At 39.6% G+C, this 13,273-nt stretch overlaps 1 protein-coding gene across 2 annotated transcripts in view; it reads left to right on the forward strand.

Annotated features, from left to right (window-relative positions):
* The window catches only part of DGKH (diacylglycerol kinase, eta), a 251,394-nt gene that overhangs the window by 136,934 nt on the left and 101,187 nt on the right, over positions 1 to 13,273 (forward strand). For both annotated transcript variants that reach the window (XM_006837609.1, XM_006837610.1), the window contains exons 4-5: positions 8,510 to 8,614; positions 8,885 to 9,017. In XM_006837609.1, coding sequence (XP_006837672.1) covers positions 8,510 to 8,614; positions 8,885 to 9,017 — 238 coding nt within the window. The remainder of the gene's footprint in view (positions 1 to 8,509; positions 8,615 to 8,884; positions 9,018 to 13,273) is intronic.

Here is a 13,273-nt window from a genome sequence, read left to right on the forward strand (position 1 = left end):
AGGAGAGCTGGTGTGTTTGAGCCAGCACATTATCATACAGCATCACACTGTCCCATATAAATTTTACACTTCTTCTGAATTTTTGTTCTTGTTTTCTAATTGCTCCGTTGTTGTTCTAACTCATAGCAACTCTATAGTTTTCCAAGGAGTAGCTGGTAGATTTGAATTGGCGATCTTGCAGGTAGCTGTCCAGTGCTTATCCTACGACACCACACCAGGACCTCATTGTTCCTGTAGCAGATGATTACTGAGAGGTCTTCAAGTGCAGTAACCTTTCCATTGATTCAATTTTATTTCTTTGACCTTTCAGTTTATTATCTATTTCTGTAGTCGTAATCATATGGCTTTATAGTTGCTGATATTATGTGGTCCCCATGTTTTCAATTATTTGGTCAGTAATTGATAATTGTACATTGGTCTCTTCTCAGACACTCACCACCTGTCTCCTGGTGGATATGATGGAAACCAGAAATACGAACACCGTTAGTTCTCTGTTTATTGTTTGTGCAGTGTAGTTCAGGGGAGGTTCAAGAAACAGATCTTGATTTACAAGATTGGTCTGGAGCCTGGCTGGTTGATTCTGGTGCATGCAGGTGGTTTAAGACCAGTGCTCTTGGATAGTGGCCCCAGTTTACTCTTTGAAATATAGAAGCAGCTTTGCTCTTGAATTAGTCACTTAAAATTCATGACTTACTTTCCAGTGTTGCACATTTAACTTGTCAAAGTGAATTATTTCATTCTGGGGGGAAAAAAGAATGAGAAAAGCAACATGCATAATTTAAGAGTTGGGTATAGGTTTTACAAGGTGAGATGGAAGAGAGATACATTAAGACTGAACAGTTGGCAACCTCAGATACAGAAAACAACTATAAAAAGGGCACAAAAGTATATCTGATTTGATTTAACAAAAGACAGCATGTAGTCCCATAATTGTTGTAACTATGTTTGGTTGTATGCCATGGAGTTGGTTCTGAATCATTGTGATCCTGTCTAGAGTTTCCAAACAGGAAGTCTCTTCTTTCTCCTAGGGAGAAGCTGGTAGATTCAAACCTTTCAGTTAGCAGTGCAACTCGTAACCCACTACACAAATGTTGTTGTTGTTAAATGCTGTCGAGTCGATTCCAACCCACTACACTACACAATAGACAATCAAAAATTTATGGCACAATTAAATATTGTTTCCTGTTTTTCAATAAATACATCTCACTACATAGGAATATTTCAACCAGGACAGTTCAAGATTGATCACTGAAGATACATGTTGTTATTAAGTTTTGTCAAGTCCGACTCATAATGACACCCTATATAGGGTTTCCAAGGAGTGACTTGAACCGTCAGCCTTGTGGTTAGCAGTCCAGTGCTTATTCCATAGGACCACATACAAGATATATGAGGGAGCTCCAAAAATTCATGAAAAAAATAGAATGAAAAGGTAATGGGATTTCTCCACGAAATTCTTGAAGCCTGCCTGCTCATAGCAATAAGTGTTGCAGTAAGATAGATGTGACCAGTTTGTTGTAAAGAACTTTAGATTAGAAACAAGTGCTTCCTAACATGCACACAGGAGTCCTGTTGTAGCACTTTAGGGTAAGCACTGGACCACAAGGTAAATAAACCACAAGGTCTGTGGTTCAAACTCACCAGCCGCTCCTCCAAAACTCTAAACAAGGTTGCCATGATCGGGATCGACTCTACGGCACTCAACAACAAGAACAGACATGCATGCAAAGTTATTGGGCATTTGAAATTACCGTGGAAGGTTGCAAAATCAAATACGTGAAAGTTAAAAAGAGCATGTGTCTTGAATGTGGTCATCTCAAGAAGCGATGACATGCTGAACTCTTCATGCTGTCCACGGACTTGGATCCCCTTAACGTGGGTTTTTTGTTTTGTTTTTAATACTTTTGCTATTTTATACTGCCAGGATGGGTGAAGTTGGTCCCATTTTTCCTAATTTGTTGGTTAGTAGTCTCCTAGTGTGTTTTCAGATGAGATAGATCATTATCACTAAGCCTGTTTTGGTGGATTGTTAGTTAACGACGGTTTCATTGCTAAAATGCCTCCTTTTCGAACATTGGCTTATGTTACTTTAGTCTGTGAGCTACACTTACATGAGAAATATATTGAAGAGCAAAGATATCAGCTTGAGGATTAAGGTGCACCTGACCCACACCATGGTATTTTCAGTAACCTCATATGCATGCAAAAGCTGGACAATGAGTAAGGAAGACCGTAGAAGAATTGCTGCTTTTGAGTTATGGTGTTGGAGGAGAATATTGAAAGTGCCATGGGCTGCCAGAAGAACCAACAGATCTGTGTTGGAAGAAGTGCAGCCAGAGTGCTCCTTGGAGGCTAGGATGGCCAAACTTCGTCTCTCAGAGTTCGGACATATTGTCAGGAGGGACCAGTCATTGGAGAAGGATATCATGTTTGGTAAGGTGGAGGGTCAGAGAAAAAGAGGAAGACCCCCAGCGAGATGGATTGGCAAAGTGGCAGCATAAATGGGCTCAAGCGTAGCAACGATTGTGAGGTTGGCCTAGGACCAGGCAGTGTTTTGCTCTGTTGTACATAGGGTTTCTATGAGTCGGTACTGACTCGATGGCACCTAACAACAACATAGAACAAATGGGCAGCACAATGACTCCATACAATAAGCACTGGACTTTGAAACCACAAGCTCGGTGGATTGAGCCTGCCAGTCACTCTGCGGGAGAAAGATGAGGCTTTCTGGTCCTGCAAAGATTTCTAAAAGCCTCAGAAACCCTATACAGGGTTGCTATGAGTCAGAAGACACTTAACAACAAGAACGTAGGCAAAATCTGTAAATGAGTATGTGATTTCTGTCACCACTATGAAAAACGTGGTGCTAACTTTTACTGACCGTGGACTGTGTGGCGAACACCCGGGTGGTCTCACTCATCCATACCACAAACCCACAGAACCACCAGTGACTGGTTGGTACCCATCAAGGCCAAGATCCTAACGGGGCCATATAGTTTCTCCTTGCTGCTTATAGTAAAATGTGGAGGAGGGGGAAAGAATGGACTTCAAATTGAAGTATGCAAAATGAAAACAAAACAAACATTTAAAAAAGCCTGTGGTACAAGCTAAGGGCACGCGTGGTAGAATTTCCACCAAGGACATGGCTACCCAATCTTTAGTTTAAAGAGATTAAGCCTGTGGCTGGTGGATCTAACCAACTACCACAGCAGAAAATCGATCAGGTTAGACTGAAGGGGACAGTAGAAGAATGAAAGGAAAGAACACTGTCTGCCTCTTGGAATTCTACAGGCAGGAAACAGGCCAAGGGATCTATATCTGTTGTCCTCCAGCAAGAGACAAGAACCACCCCAGGAACAGCTCGGAGCCTAGCCGAATTACTGGAAGGAGCACTGAAAGCAGAGCCTGGGTTTCAAAGGGTGAAGCTCTAGCCTCTGGGATGTCAGTCATCTAAACAAATTATCTGTGACATCTAGAAGACAAGTTATCTGTTTCCAAGTACAATGACAAAACAGGCAGAAGGTAGACATTTCCATTACTAACGGGAGAAGTTGTTGGAGGGAAAAAAGAGGTGTATGTACCCAGCAAATCCAGAACCCCACAGAGTAATTAAGCTCTGCTCTCAAAGCTTGAAAATAACCCTGTATTCTCTGAGACCATCCACAAAGTAGCCCTCCCTGCCCTCCAGACTCTGGGTATTGACCATTTCCTCTGGAGTTTGAGTGGAAGTCCCTTGGCTCTGGGCTTCGGCTCCATCTCCTGGGCCTACTGGAAAAGCAACTCTGATCCCTTGGCTTTAGGCGACCCCGTTCTCTTAGTCCATCTGGGTGGCGACCTCAGCCCCAATAGTCCGGAGTCTTAGCCCAGAAACATGTCCCGGGTTAATCTGACTCCAGGGTTTCTTAAAAATCCTGGTGTGGCGCTGTGGGTTAATGCGCCAGACTACAAAGCCATTTGAACTGCAAGGTCAGTAGTTCAAACTCACTACTGCTACTCCTCGGAAACCCTGTCTAGGGTCGCTATGGGTCAGAACCTACTCGAAGGCACTTAACAATGAAAGGGTTACTTAATCACTCTGCTGTTATTGTAGTATTTCCAGTTAGGAATTTACAGATTAGCACTTCCCTGTAATTCACTTTTCTTTAGAAACCTCTCTTTTTTTTTTTTATAGTTCTGATAGTGTTGTGAGGAATTATCTTTACAACACTGGCTCTCAAACTTAACTAGACTTTTGAATCACCTAGGAGTTTTAAGAAACCACTAGTGGCTGGGTTCCATTCCTAGTTTTGAGTTAATTGGTCTGGAGTGTGGCTGGGCATCTGGGTTACTTTCAATCTCCCCATGAGATTCTAATATGCAGAGGAGTTTGAGAACTGCTACTTTGGAACAATGTAAAAGTTTTACATTCTAAATTCTGATCATAAAGGATCAGGGGTAAAAAGAGGAAACCTCTCAATGAGATGAATTGGTACAGTGGCTACAAGAATGGATTTTAAACATAACAATTGTGAAAATGGCGCAGATAGAGCAGTGTTTTGTTCTGTTGTATATCGGATCTCTGTGAATTGGAACCGACTTGATGGCACCTGTCGGATAAACACTGGACCGCAAGGTCAGTTTGAACTACAAAGTCGGTGGTTCTGACTCACCAGCTGCTCCTCAGAAACCCTGTACGGGATCTCTGTGAGTCTGAACCAATTACATGACACTTAACAATAGCATGTTAGTGCAAAAAAAACTTAAGTAATGTTTTAATTACAGAAGTACTACTTTAGAAACTACATACAAGCACCCCAGAATATAATAAAAATCACCAAGAATCCCTTCACAGAAAGATATTGAACAGTATACTTCACTACCAGCTATTCCACGGGAGAAAGATGAGGCTATCTGTTCCCGTAAAGATTTACAGTCTCTGAAACCAGGTACAGGGTCGCTATGGATCGGAATCTACTCCACAGCACAATAACAACAACAAACAACAACATCACATGGGCTTCTGCCTATTTTATGTATTTACATCCTTTCTAGACCGGGAAATTCTTGAGAATAGTATTGCTGGATTAATTCTTATTGGCTATTAACTCCTAAAGTAGAGAGATGTCTCTATTAACTGCGAATTTTGTCTTTGATATGAGTTAGTATTTAGAAAACTGTCTGATTTAGATGCCCTTCTGCTGGTGCTCTGTCTTGTACAACATCTTTTCAGACAAAACCCTTGATTCACTTACATGTCTCTCTTATAGACCCATCAAGGCAAAGCCCATATGATTTTGTTGGGCTCTGGTGTATTCGTTTGTTATGTGCCGTGGAGTTGGTTCCAATTCATAGCCACCCTGTATAGTGTACTCAGAGCTCTTTATAGGAACAGAAACCCTCAACTTTTCTCCTGTGGAACGGCTGGTAGTTTCGAACTGCTGACTTTGAAGTTAACAACATTACTAGTAACCACTACGCTACCAAAGCTCCCTTCTGGTGTATAGTATATACTTAATATATGCCTGCATGGATGTAAAGATTGATGGTATGTTCCAAGATATGATATAAGAGTATAATTTGAAAAGATTGGTTACTGAAGCAAGTTCAGATTAGCCTGTAAAAATTTATTTAGGAATGTTGGTAAAACAGGAAGGGAGAGTAAGAGGTGGGTTGAGATAAGGACAAAGGCCAGGGAAGACTGTAAGAAAGGAAGCTTTTGATCTTTCAAGAAAAGTTAGTCTTCTAGCTCCAGAAACGTCCTGGGTTTGGCTCCCAATAGGCTCAGGTCATCTTCCCTGAGGAATCTGATGTGGTGTGAGGGGATCTTGACCTATCTTTCCTTCTTCCCTATCCTAACCACTTGTCATAATAAAAAGGATGATTCAGATGTACTTGCAGGGTTCTACAGACTAGAACCCAAATAATTTTAAGGACTTTCTGCTCTCCAAATAGTGGGGCTCAGTTAGGATCTGTAACCCGCGTCTGCCAGTCAACAATTGTAGCTTTCATATCTTCCTAGGAAGTCTGGAATGAGGAGGAATTTAAATAAAGGGAGGTAGAACTCGGAGCATTAGGCCTGATGGAGGGCTACCCCAGTGGGAAAGGGTCAATGGAGGGAATGCTGCAGGTTTGCCAGGTAACCAGGCTTGCCTTCTGCTAGGCCCAGGCAACTAGGGGCTGCTTTCTGAGGGGTACCCAGCCATACTGCATCAGATGATTTAGGAAGACTTTTCTTTTTACTTACTGATGTCTTACAATTTTGTAATCAGTAAAGTTCACAACCACACTTAATCATGTTGTTGTGAAAGGCTGTCAAGTTTGTTCCGACTCATAGCGACCCTGTAGAGGGTTTAGGAGGAGCTGCTGGTGGGTGGGAACTGCTGACCTTGTGTTTCACAGTCTAGTGCTAATCCTATAGAGTCAACTCAGGAGCCCTCACTTAATCATAAGGCTTGTAAATAAGAATAATTATATTGATAATTTCTTTATAAAATGAAAATTATCTGTACTTGTCTTTTTAAAAACTTGCATTAAAAATAAGAAATTGCCAATTTATGTTTTACTTCATCAGCCTGTAAGGTACATATATTATTCTATTACTAAAATCCTTTCAATTTGAGACGTTTTTATAGCTTCAAGAACTATAAGAAAAATGAGAAGCTCTATCTATCCTTCTTGCTCCCCTTTTTATTAAAGCCACAATGACTTTGAAGGAATGTAAAGGCATTAAAGATGACTTAAACTATCAGTCATGCTTCATTTAGAATTCAACAAAGAACAAATTTAAAGAATGGATTAGCAAGTTTGGTTTCTTTATATGAATAATACTCATTTCCTATACAATCATCTTAGAGAGCTATACAATCATCTTAGAGAGAAGGAGTCCTTATTGTTACACCAGATAATACAGTGCAGAGTGCATGCGGGAGGCACTGTCTGTCCAGATCGCAGCAGTGAGTTTGGGGAAACTTGGAGACTTTTGGAGTGCCGTGCTAGTGGTAGGAGCCAGGAGTGGATTATGAGTTAATGGCACCTCTCCACTGCACCTGATGAGCTGTCCTAGAAAAACAATTTGAAGCAATAAAGCATCCATTTGGCTCCTAAGTAACGAGAGAAGCATTGCTCTTTGCATTAACTATTTATTCAGGAAGAGAAGTGACCAACTGTTACAAGCTTTATCAAGAGAGGGTAGTGGAAAACAGAAGAAAATGCAAAAATGAGGTTCTCTTCCATTTCATACGCAATTAAAAAATAGCCAAAGCTAAATGGCTGGTGTTCTTCCATGTGACTTTTGGCTAGCTGATTTAAGAAGGCGTGCCTGTCAGATACATTAAAGACCTCTTGGTTTGAGGAAGGACTGTGTATCCCAAACCAACGATAAGGGAGGAAAGGCAATGACTGGTGAGTAGCTAATATTAGGTTGATCTCTCTTGGAAGCATTAGACAGAAGGTGGATAGTAGTGATTTTAGGCTTATTGGTTTCCTCCTTTTGGGAGAGGAGTCCTTTTCTTTTAAGGTGATTGTTGCTTTTTCAATAATAGATTTATGATGTGGTTGAGTGGTTTGTAACCTGAGAAAGTAAGAACTGCGTATATAAGTAAATATATGATTTATTATTTGGAAATTGTTTCTATCATTATGCTCTTTTTCCACAAGTAAATAATTGGCTGTTTCTTTGTGGTAAATCGCTAGAATTTAATAACTTCAAGATTATGGACAGAAAGAATATTCTATCCACATACAAATAGGGGCTTCTTTCAAGTCGTTTCAGAATCTTACTTTGAAGCGCCTTTGGTGCTGTCGTAGCATGAGGTTTTCATTTTGCTTTAAGGTTCTTAATGTAATTAATTTGCCTATTTTAGTGACAGGAAAAAAAGATGAAAGTAACAATCATTTCTTTCCCTAAAGCCAACTGAAGGGCTTTTATGCTGATTCTTTCTCCTTGCTTTCACTAAAATAATAGTATAGCAGAATTCTACACAATGGAAAAAAAAAAATCTTGCACATAGAGCAGATTAAAACATGCAGTGGAAGTTATATGAAAATCCAATGTTATTTAACTAGTTACGGAATGATCTTGATTCATCAGTAAGCAAGGTGTGAAATCATTTAATAGTGCATGCCTTTGATTCACAATTTTTAGAAGTTCCATATTAAAAAGTGCATGTAATTTTAAGTTTCCTCTAAATTATTTTGAAGCATATTAAAAATCGATTTTGAAGACACATTTCAAGAAAGAAGGAGGTATTATTTATTCCGGTTCAGAGCCTTCGGTACAGGGCTAACTAGTCTGAGGTGTTTTATAACAGGATTAAAGACAAGTTGAGACTCCTGAGAATTCAGATTGAGGGCTTTCTTGTTTCCTAGATCACATTCTATCATCCACAGAGAATAAAACCTATCTATGTTTTAGAGAATCTTTCTTTATTAAGTATATAAGGTCATAGCAAGTATAGTTTCTAAAATTAGGTTTGACAACAATTTGCCTTGTTGGTTACTAAAAACCGTTGGTTGAATTTTCCCTTGCCAGATAATCACGCCCTTCAGACGGCTAATGCTGTGTGCTGACAATAGGAAAGAGATGGAGGATTGGATCAGCTGCCTCAAGTCCGTACAGACCAGAGAACCTTATGAGGTAAGAGAGGTCTCTCCTATCGTCTCATGCTCTTAGGGAATAAATATTAGCCAAAGAGAATAAGCGACTGTGTGTAAAAATATGTCTGTGTGCGCTCACTCAGCATCTTGTTTAAACCTCCTTTTGAAATTTTCTATTTAAAGCAAAGCGCTTCACTTGTAAAAATTATGGATCTGAACATTTTATCATCACTGTATACATTCTGCGTAGTTGAAGGTCTGTAGTCTTGTTCTGTCCTTTGGCAAATGTGTGCGGCTTTCTCGTTTCTAGGTGGCCCAGTTTAATGTGGAACATTTCTCAGGGATGCATAACTGGTACGCCTGCTCCCATGCCCGCCCCACCTTCTGTAATGTGTGCAGAGAGAGTCTCTCTGGAGTCACCTCCCACGGCCTCTCCTGTGAAGGTACGTGGCAGCCAACGTGTTCTCTCCCAGCACTGAGATCACTGCGAACACACACTCATCACAGGGGTGGGTGCACTAGCCTGGCGTGTTCCCCTGAAACGCTGCTGTAAGTTCTGTTCAAGGTTAACGTCGAGATCTGCGCATATAGGACTAACTTGGGATGGGGTTCTTTTTGCATGGGGAAAGATAAAATATTAAATCGTTTGAAAGGAGGATATGGACCAAAGTGCAGCATTTCACCCTTGCAGGACTACTGTTTAAAGACATTTTTTGGAATTTTTAATTTTTTCATCTTCGTATTCTTTATTTTATTCAGACTGACTCTGGAGAACGAGTTCTGTGCCAACAGTATATACTCTTGGGCAGAATCTTTGATTGTCACATATATTGCATTATTTAAAACACTTTTTTTTAAACTTAAATGGATGTCATTCTTTTATAATTTCTTAAAGTTGTCCAAAAATAAAACCTATGATGGCTTTTGGAGTCCTAGTGTGGCACTGGACTGATAACCTAGAATAAGCACTGAATGATAACCACGAGGTCCGCAGTTCAAATTCAAGCAGCTTAGCTGCTTCTTGGAAACCCTGTGAGTTGGCACCTGACAACAACAATGATGGCTCCTTGGTGTTTTGCTGTTAGTTGTTTTGGTTTGTTTTCATTACCACATTTGTGTAGTTTTTAAGTTGATTCTGACTTCTAGTGACCCTATACAGGATTTCTGAGGCTGTAAGTTTTTACAGAAGCAGAAAGTCTCATCTTTCTCCCAAGGACCGTCTGGTGGGTTTGAATAACTGACTTTGATTAGCAGCCCATTGCTCATCCTGAAGCTCCACCATGGCTTTCTTATTTTACAACTGCTGTTTGCTGTTGTTCCGTTGAGTCAGTCCTGACTCACAGTGACCCTGTGTAGAGTTTCCAAAAGTGACTGGTAGGTTTGAACTGCCAACCTGGTGGTTCATAGCCCAATGCTTATCTTGTAGTGCCACACCAGTGCTCATTTTAAGACTATTGATCGAAAGTAAATACATTTATAATTACTTAGAGATAACTCATCACTTTTGTAGATATATTTAATTTTGTATTTTAGCCATCACCATTGTGTACTGTTTTTTGAATGATATATAACGCTAATGCTATTTTTTCACTAATAAAAATATTTCTTCAGTAATTTTGAATATAACTTTATTAAAACTTAATAATAAGACAGTAATAAGGCCATAGTTTTTAGTTTATTCTAAATAGAAAAATCTGGGATATATTTTTATTAAATCTTATAACATGATAGTTAAGAATAGGTTCGTTTTGAAAGTATTAAATGTCACTGAATTGTCCTCCTAAAAATAGCTAATTTTATATGAATTTCACTTAGGGGGAAAAAAATAAAGAATAGGATTCTGTAGCTAAACTTTCTGGGTTCAAATTTCATGTCCATGTCTACTAACTATGTGACCAGGGCAAATTATTTTATTCTTTGTGATACACTGGACCTCAAGGTCGGTTTGAACTACAAGGGCGGCAGTTCAAACCTCACTAGCCACTCTTCCGAAATTCTATACAGGGTCACTATGAGTTTGAACTGACTCAACAGCACTTAACAACAACAAAATGGCGATAATAGTTATTTCTGTCTCATAGAATCACTATGGAAATTCAATGAGAGGATATAGGCAATAAAATTTAATTTGTGCTCCAATAAATTATAATTCTAAGAAATTTATCAAGTACATAGCTCCAGACTGCCTCATGATTGCGTAACAGTGAATTAAAACAAAAATTTGGAGATGGCATTGAACATATTTTAGATTTAAAGACTGATTGCAAACCAAGATACAGTGTGCTTTTTCTCTTGGTGTTAAGTGCCATTGAATTGGTTCTGACTCATAATGATCCTGTGTAGGGTTTCCGAGGTGGGTTTGAACCACGAATCTTTGGGTTAGCAGTCCAGTGCTTATCCTACAACACCACACCAGAACTCTGATATGATCTAAATCATGTAGATAGATGTAAATCACTGCCTCAGGACTCTAATACTATGTAATATGTTGTCTGTTAGAAATCTTCTATTACCTACTTACTAGTTTTTCATCCCAGGACATTAATAAAGATACAGATTTGAGATGATATTTTGACTTAAGAGTTATCATAATTAAATATGTTTAATTACTTAGGATGAGGATTAATTATAGAATGACTAAGTACTTTCCAAAGCATTTTAAAAGAAAATTATACCAGCTAGTGAAAATAATAACCTCAAGTCTTTAAATAAATTTGTAAATAATAAGGAGTCCTGTATTGTAAGTAATAAGGAATGGTGCTGTAGACTAAACACTAGAGCATTAGCCACAAGTTTGGTGGCTCAAACCCACCAGTGGCTCTGAAGAAGAAAAATGATTTACAGTTTGAAAAGCCCTGTACAACTGGATGATCAGAGCTCAACTAGAAGAAGAAAGAAGAGGGAAAAAAAAGAGTAATCTGATACAATTTGATGAACTTGACCTACACCTATAGATGCAATAGCTCAAAAGAGGGAACAAATCTTTACAGCAAGGATCATTCCCACCCCCTCCTTACACAGAGTAAACAGGGATGGGCAACTTGGACATTGGCACCCCAAAATGGGGGGCTACAAAGGCAAGAAGTGACTGTCTTACAAGCTTTCAAGAGGGAGCCTAGTTCCAGAGGGCGCAAAGGAAGGTAGAATCTCCACTGAGTAGTATCCAATCTGTCTGGATGGGGCTGATGAAAGGAAATACAGATAGGTCTCTTGTGGTACAATGGTGAATAATTGTTATCAGGAGTGACTGTGAGGGTTGGAAATGTAAAGGTAGATGTTTTATAGCAAAAGGAGGGGAGTGACTGACTTTGCAGTCCAGGAGCTGAGGTCTCTGGAATCATCAAGGGAGAAGAGTGGAGTGTGGGACCCTACCCAGAGAAGCAGTGATGCCAGAGATGAAGGCAGAGACGATGACGTGGAGAGATGGAGCGGCTAGGAACTCTAGACCAGCGAGGGAGAAGGGCTATGTGCTGATGACCGGAGGGGGGGGGGCAGGGGCAGGCTTGCAGGGCATACTCTTTGGTTGTTTGATGATGCATGAAGGGGATTGTAACCATGGCAATGAACGATATACAATAGGATGAATGTAAAGCTAATGTTCTCCCATGTAAACGATCATATAATTCACAATAAACCTATAAAAACAAAACAGCAACAAAAAAAGCCCTATATAGGGTCAGTGTGAGTCGGAATCGACTTGATGGCAGTGATTTATTTTTTGGCGGCTGAAATGTGGGTTAAGCATTGGGCTGCTAACCTAAAGATCAGCAGTTCAAAACCACCAGCGACTCCTCTGGAGAAAGATGAGGCTTTCCCGTATAAATTTATCATCTCAGAAACCCTACATAGGGCCACTCTGAATTGTGATGAACTTGGTTGCAGTGGGTTTGTTTGTTTTTATTTTGTAAATAATGGTGTTTTCGTTTTTTCTGTGGGGTAGATATCAATTATTGGATGTTTGCATAATATTTTCTAAGATTATTTATTAGCATTTCAGTTTCTCTAAGTGATGAAAATTTAAACCTGCAACATCTTGCCCATTTGTGATTTTAAAACCATAACAGAATGTTTTATAAAATTCCCAAAGTTTTTATGAGTATTAAAATATTGTCTTTTTATTTAATAAGAACATATCTTTCTAGACTATATTTAGCATAATCAAAATCATACTTAAACTTTAGAACCACCACCACCACCCACCAAAAAAAAAAAAACAAAAAAAAAACCTGTAAAAACTACTTGATGGAGGAGGGGATGGAAGAACAAGGTAGATAGGGGAACATAGAGACAGGTTTGCATGTCCTATGTGGGACAGAGGTAAATAGTGATTCATACTCAACCTTGGAACAACAGGGCTCTGTGATACATGGATCAAGGCGTAGTTTGAAGAGGGGAAATCATACTAAGATGCTTGACAGTCTTATGTATATTGGTTTCCCTTGATTACCATTGTAAACTAGACACTTGAGTGGGATACAAAGGAATGTTGGGAAACATGATTACAGAAAGCTTGTAAGCCTGTCTTCAGCCTATAGCTGATTGGAATACCTAAAAGGGGTTCTAGAACTTGCCCAGTGAAATAGGCCTCCTGAGGAGCCTTTGCAGCATATAGGACCTTAGGTGGAATCCTGAGCCCCATCCAGAACCTTCTGAGGTGGGACATTCCCACTAGAAAGGACAAGCAGACCAGCCTGGAACA

The sequence above is a fragment of the Chrysochloris asiatica genome, unplaced genomic scaffold (genome assembly GCF_000296735.1).
Source record: "Chrysochloris asiatica unplaced genomic scaffold, ChrAsi1.0 scaffold00022, whole genome shotgun sequence".
NCBI lineage: Eukaryota > Metazoa > Chordata > Mammalia > Afrosoricida > Chrysochloridae > Chrysochloris > Chrysochloris asiatica.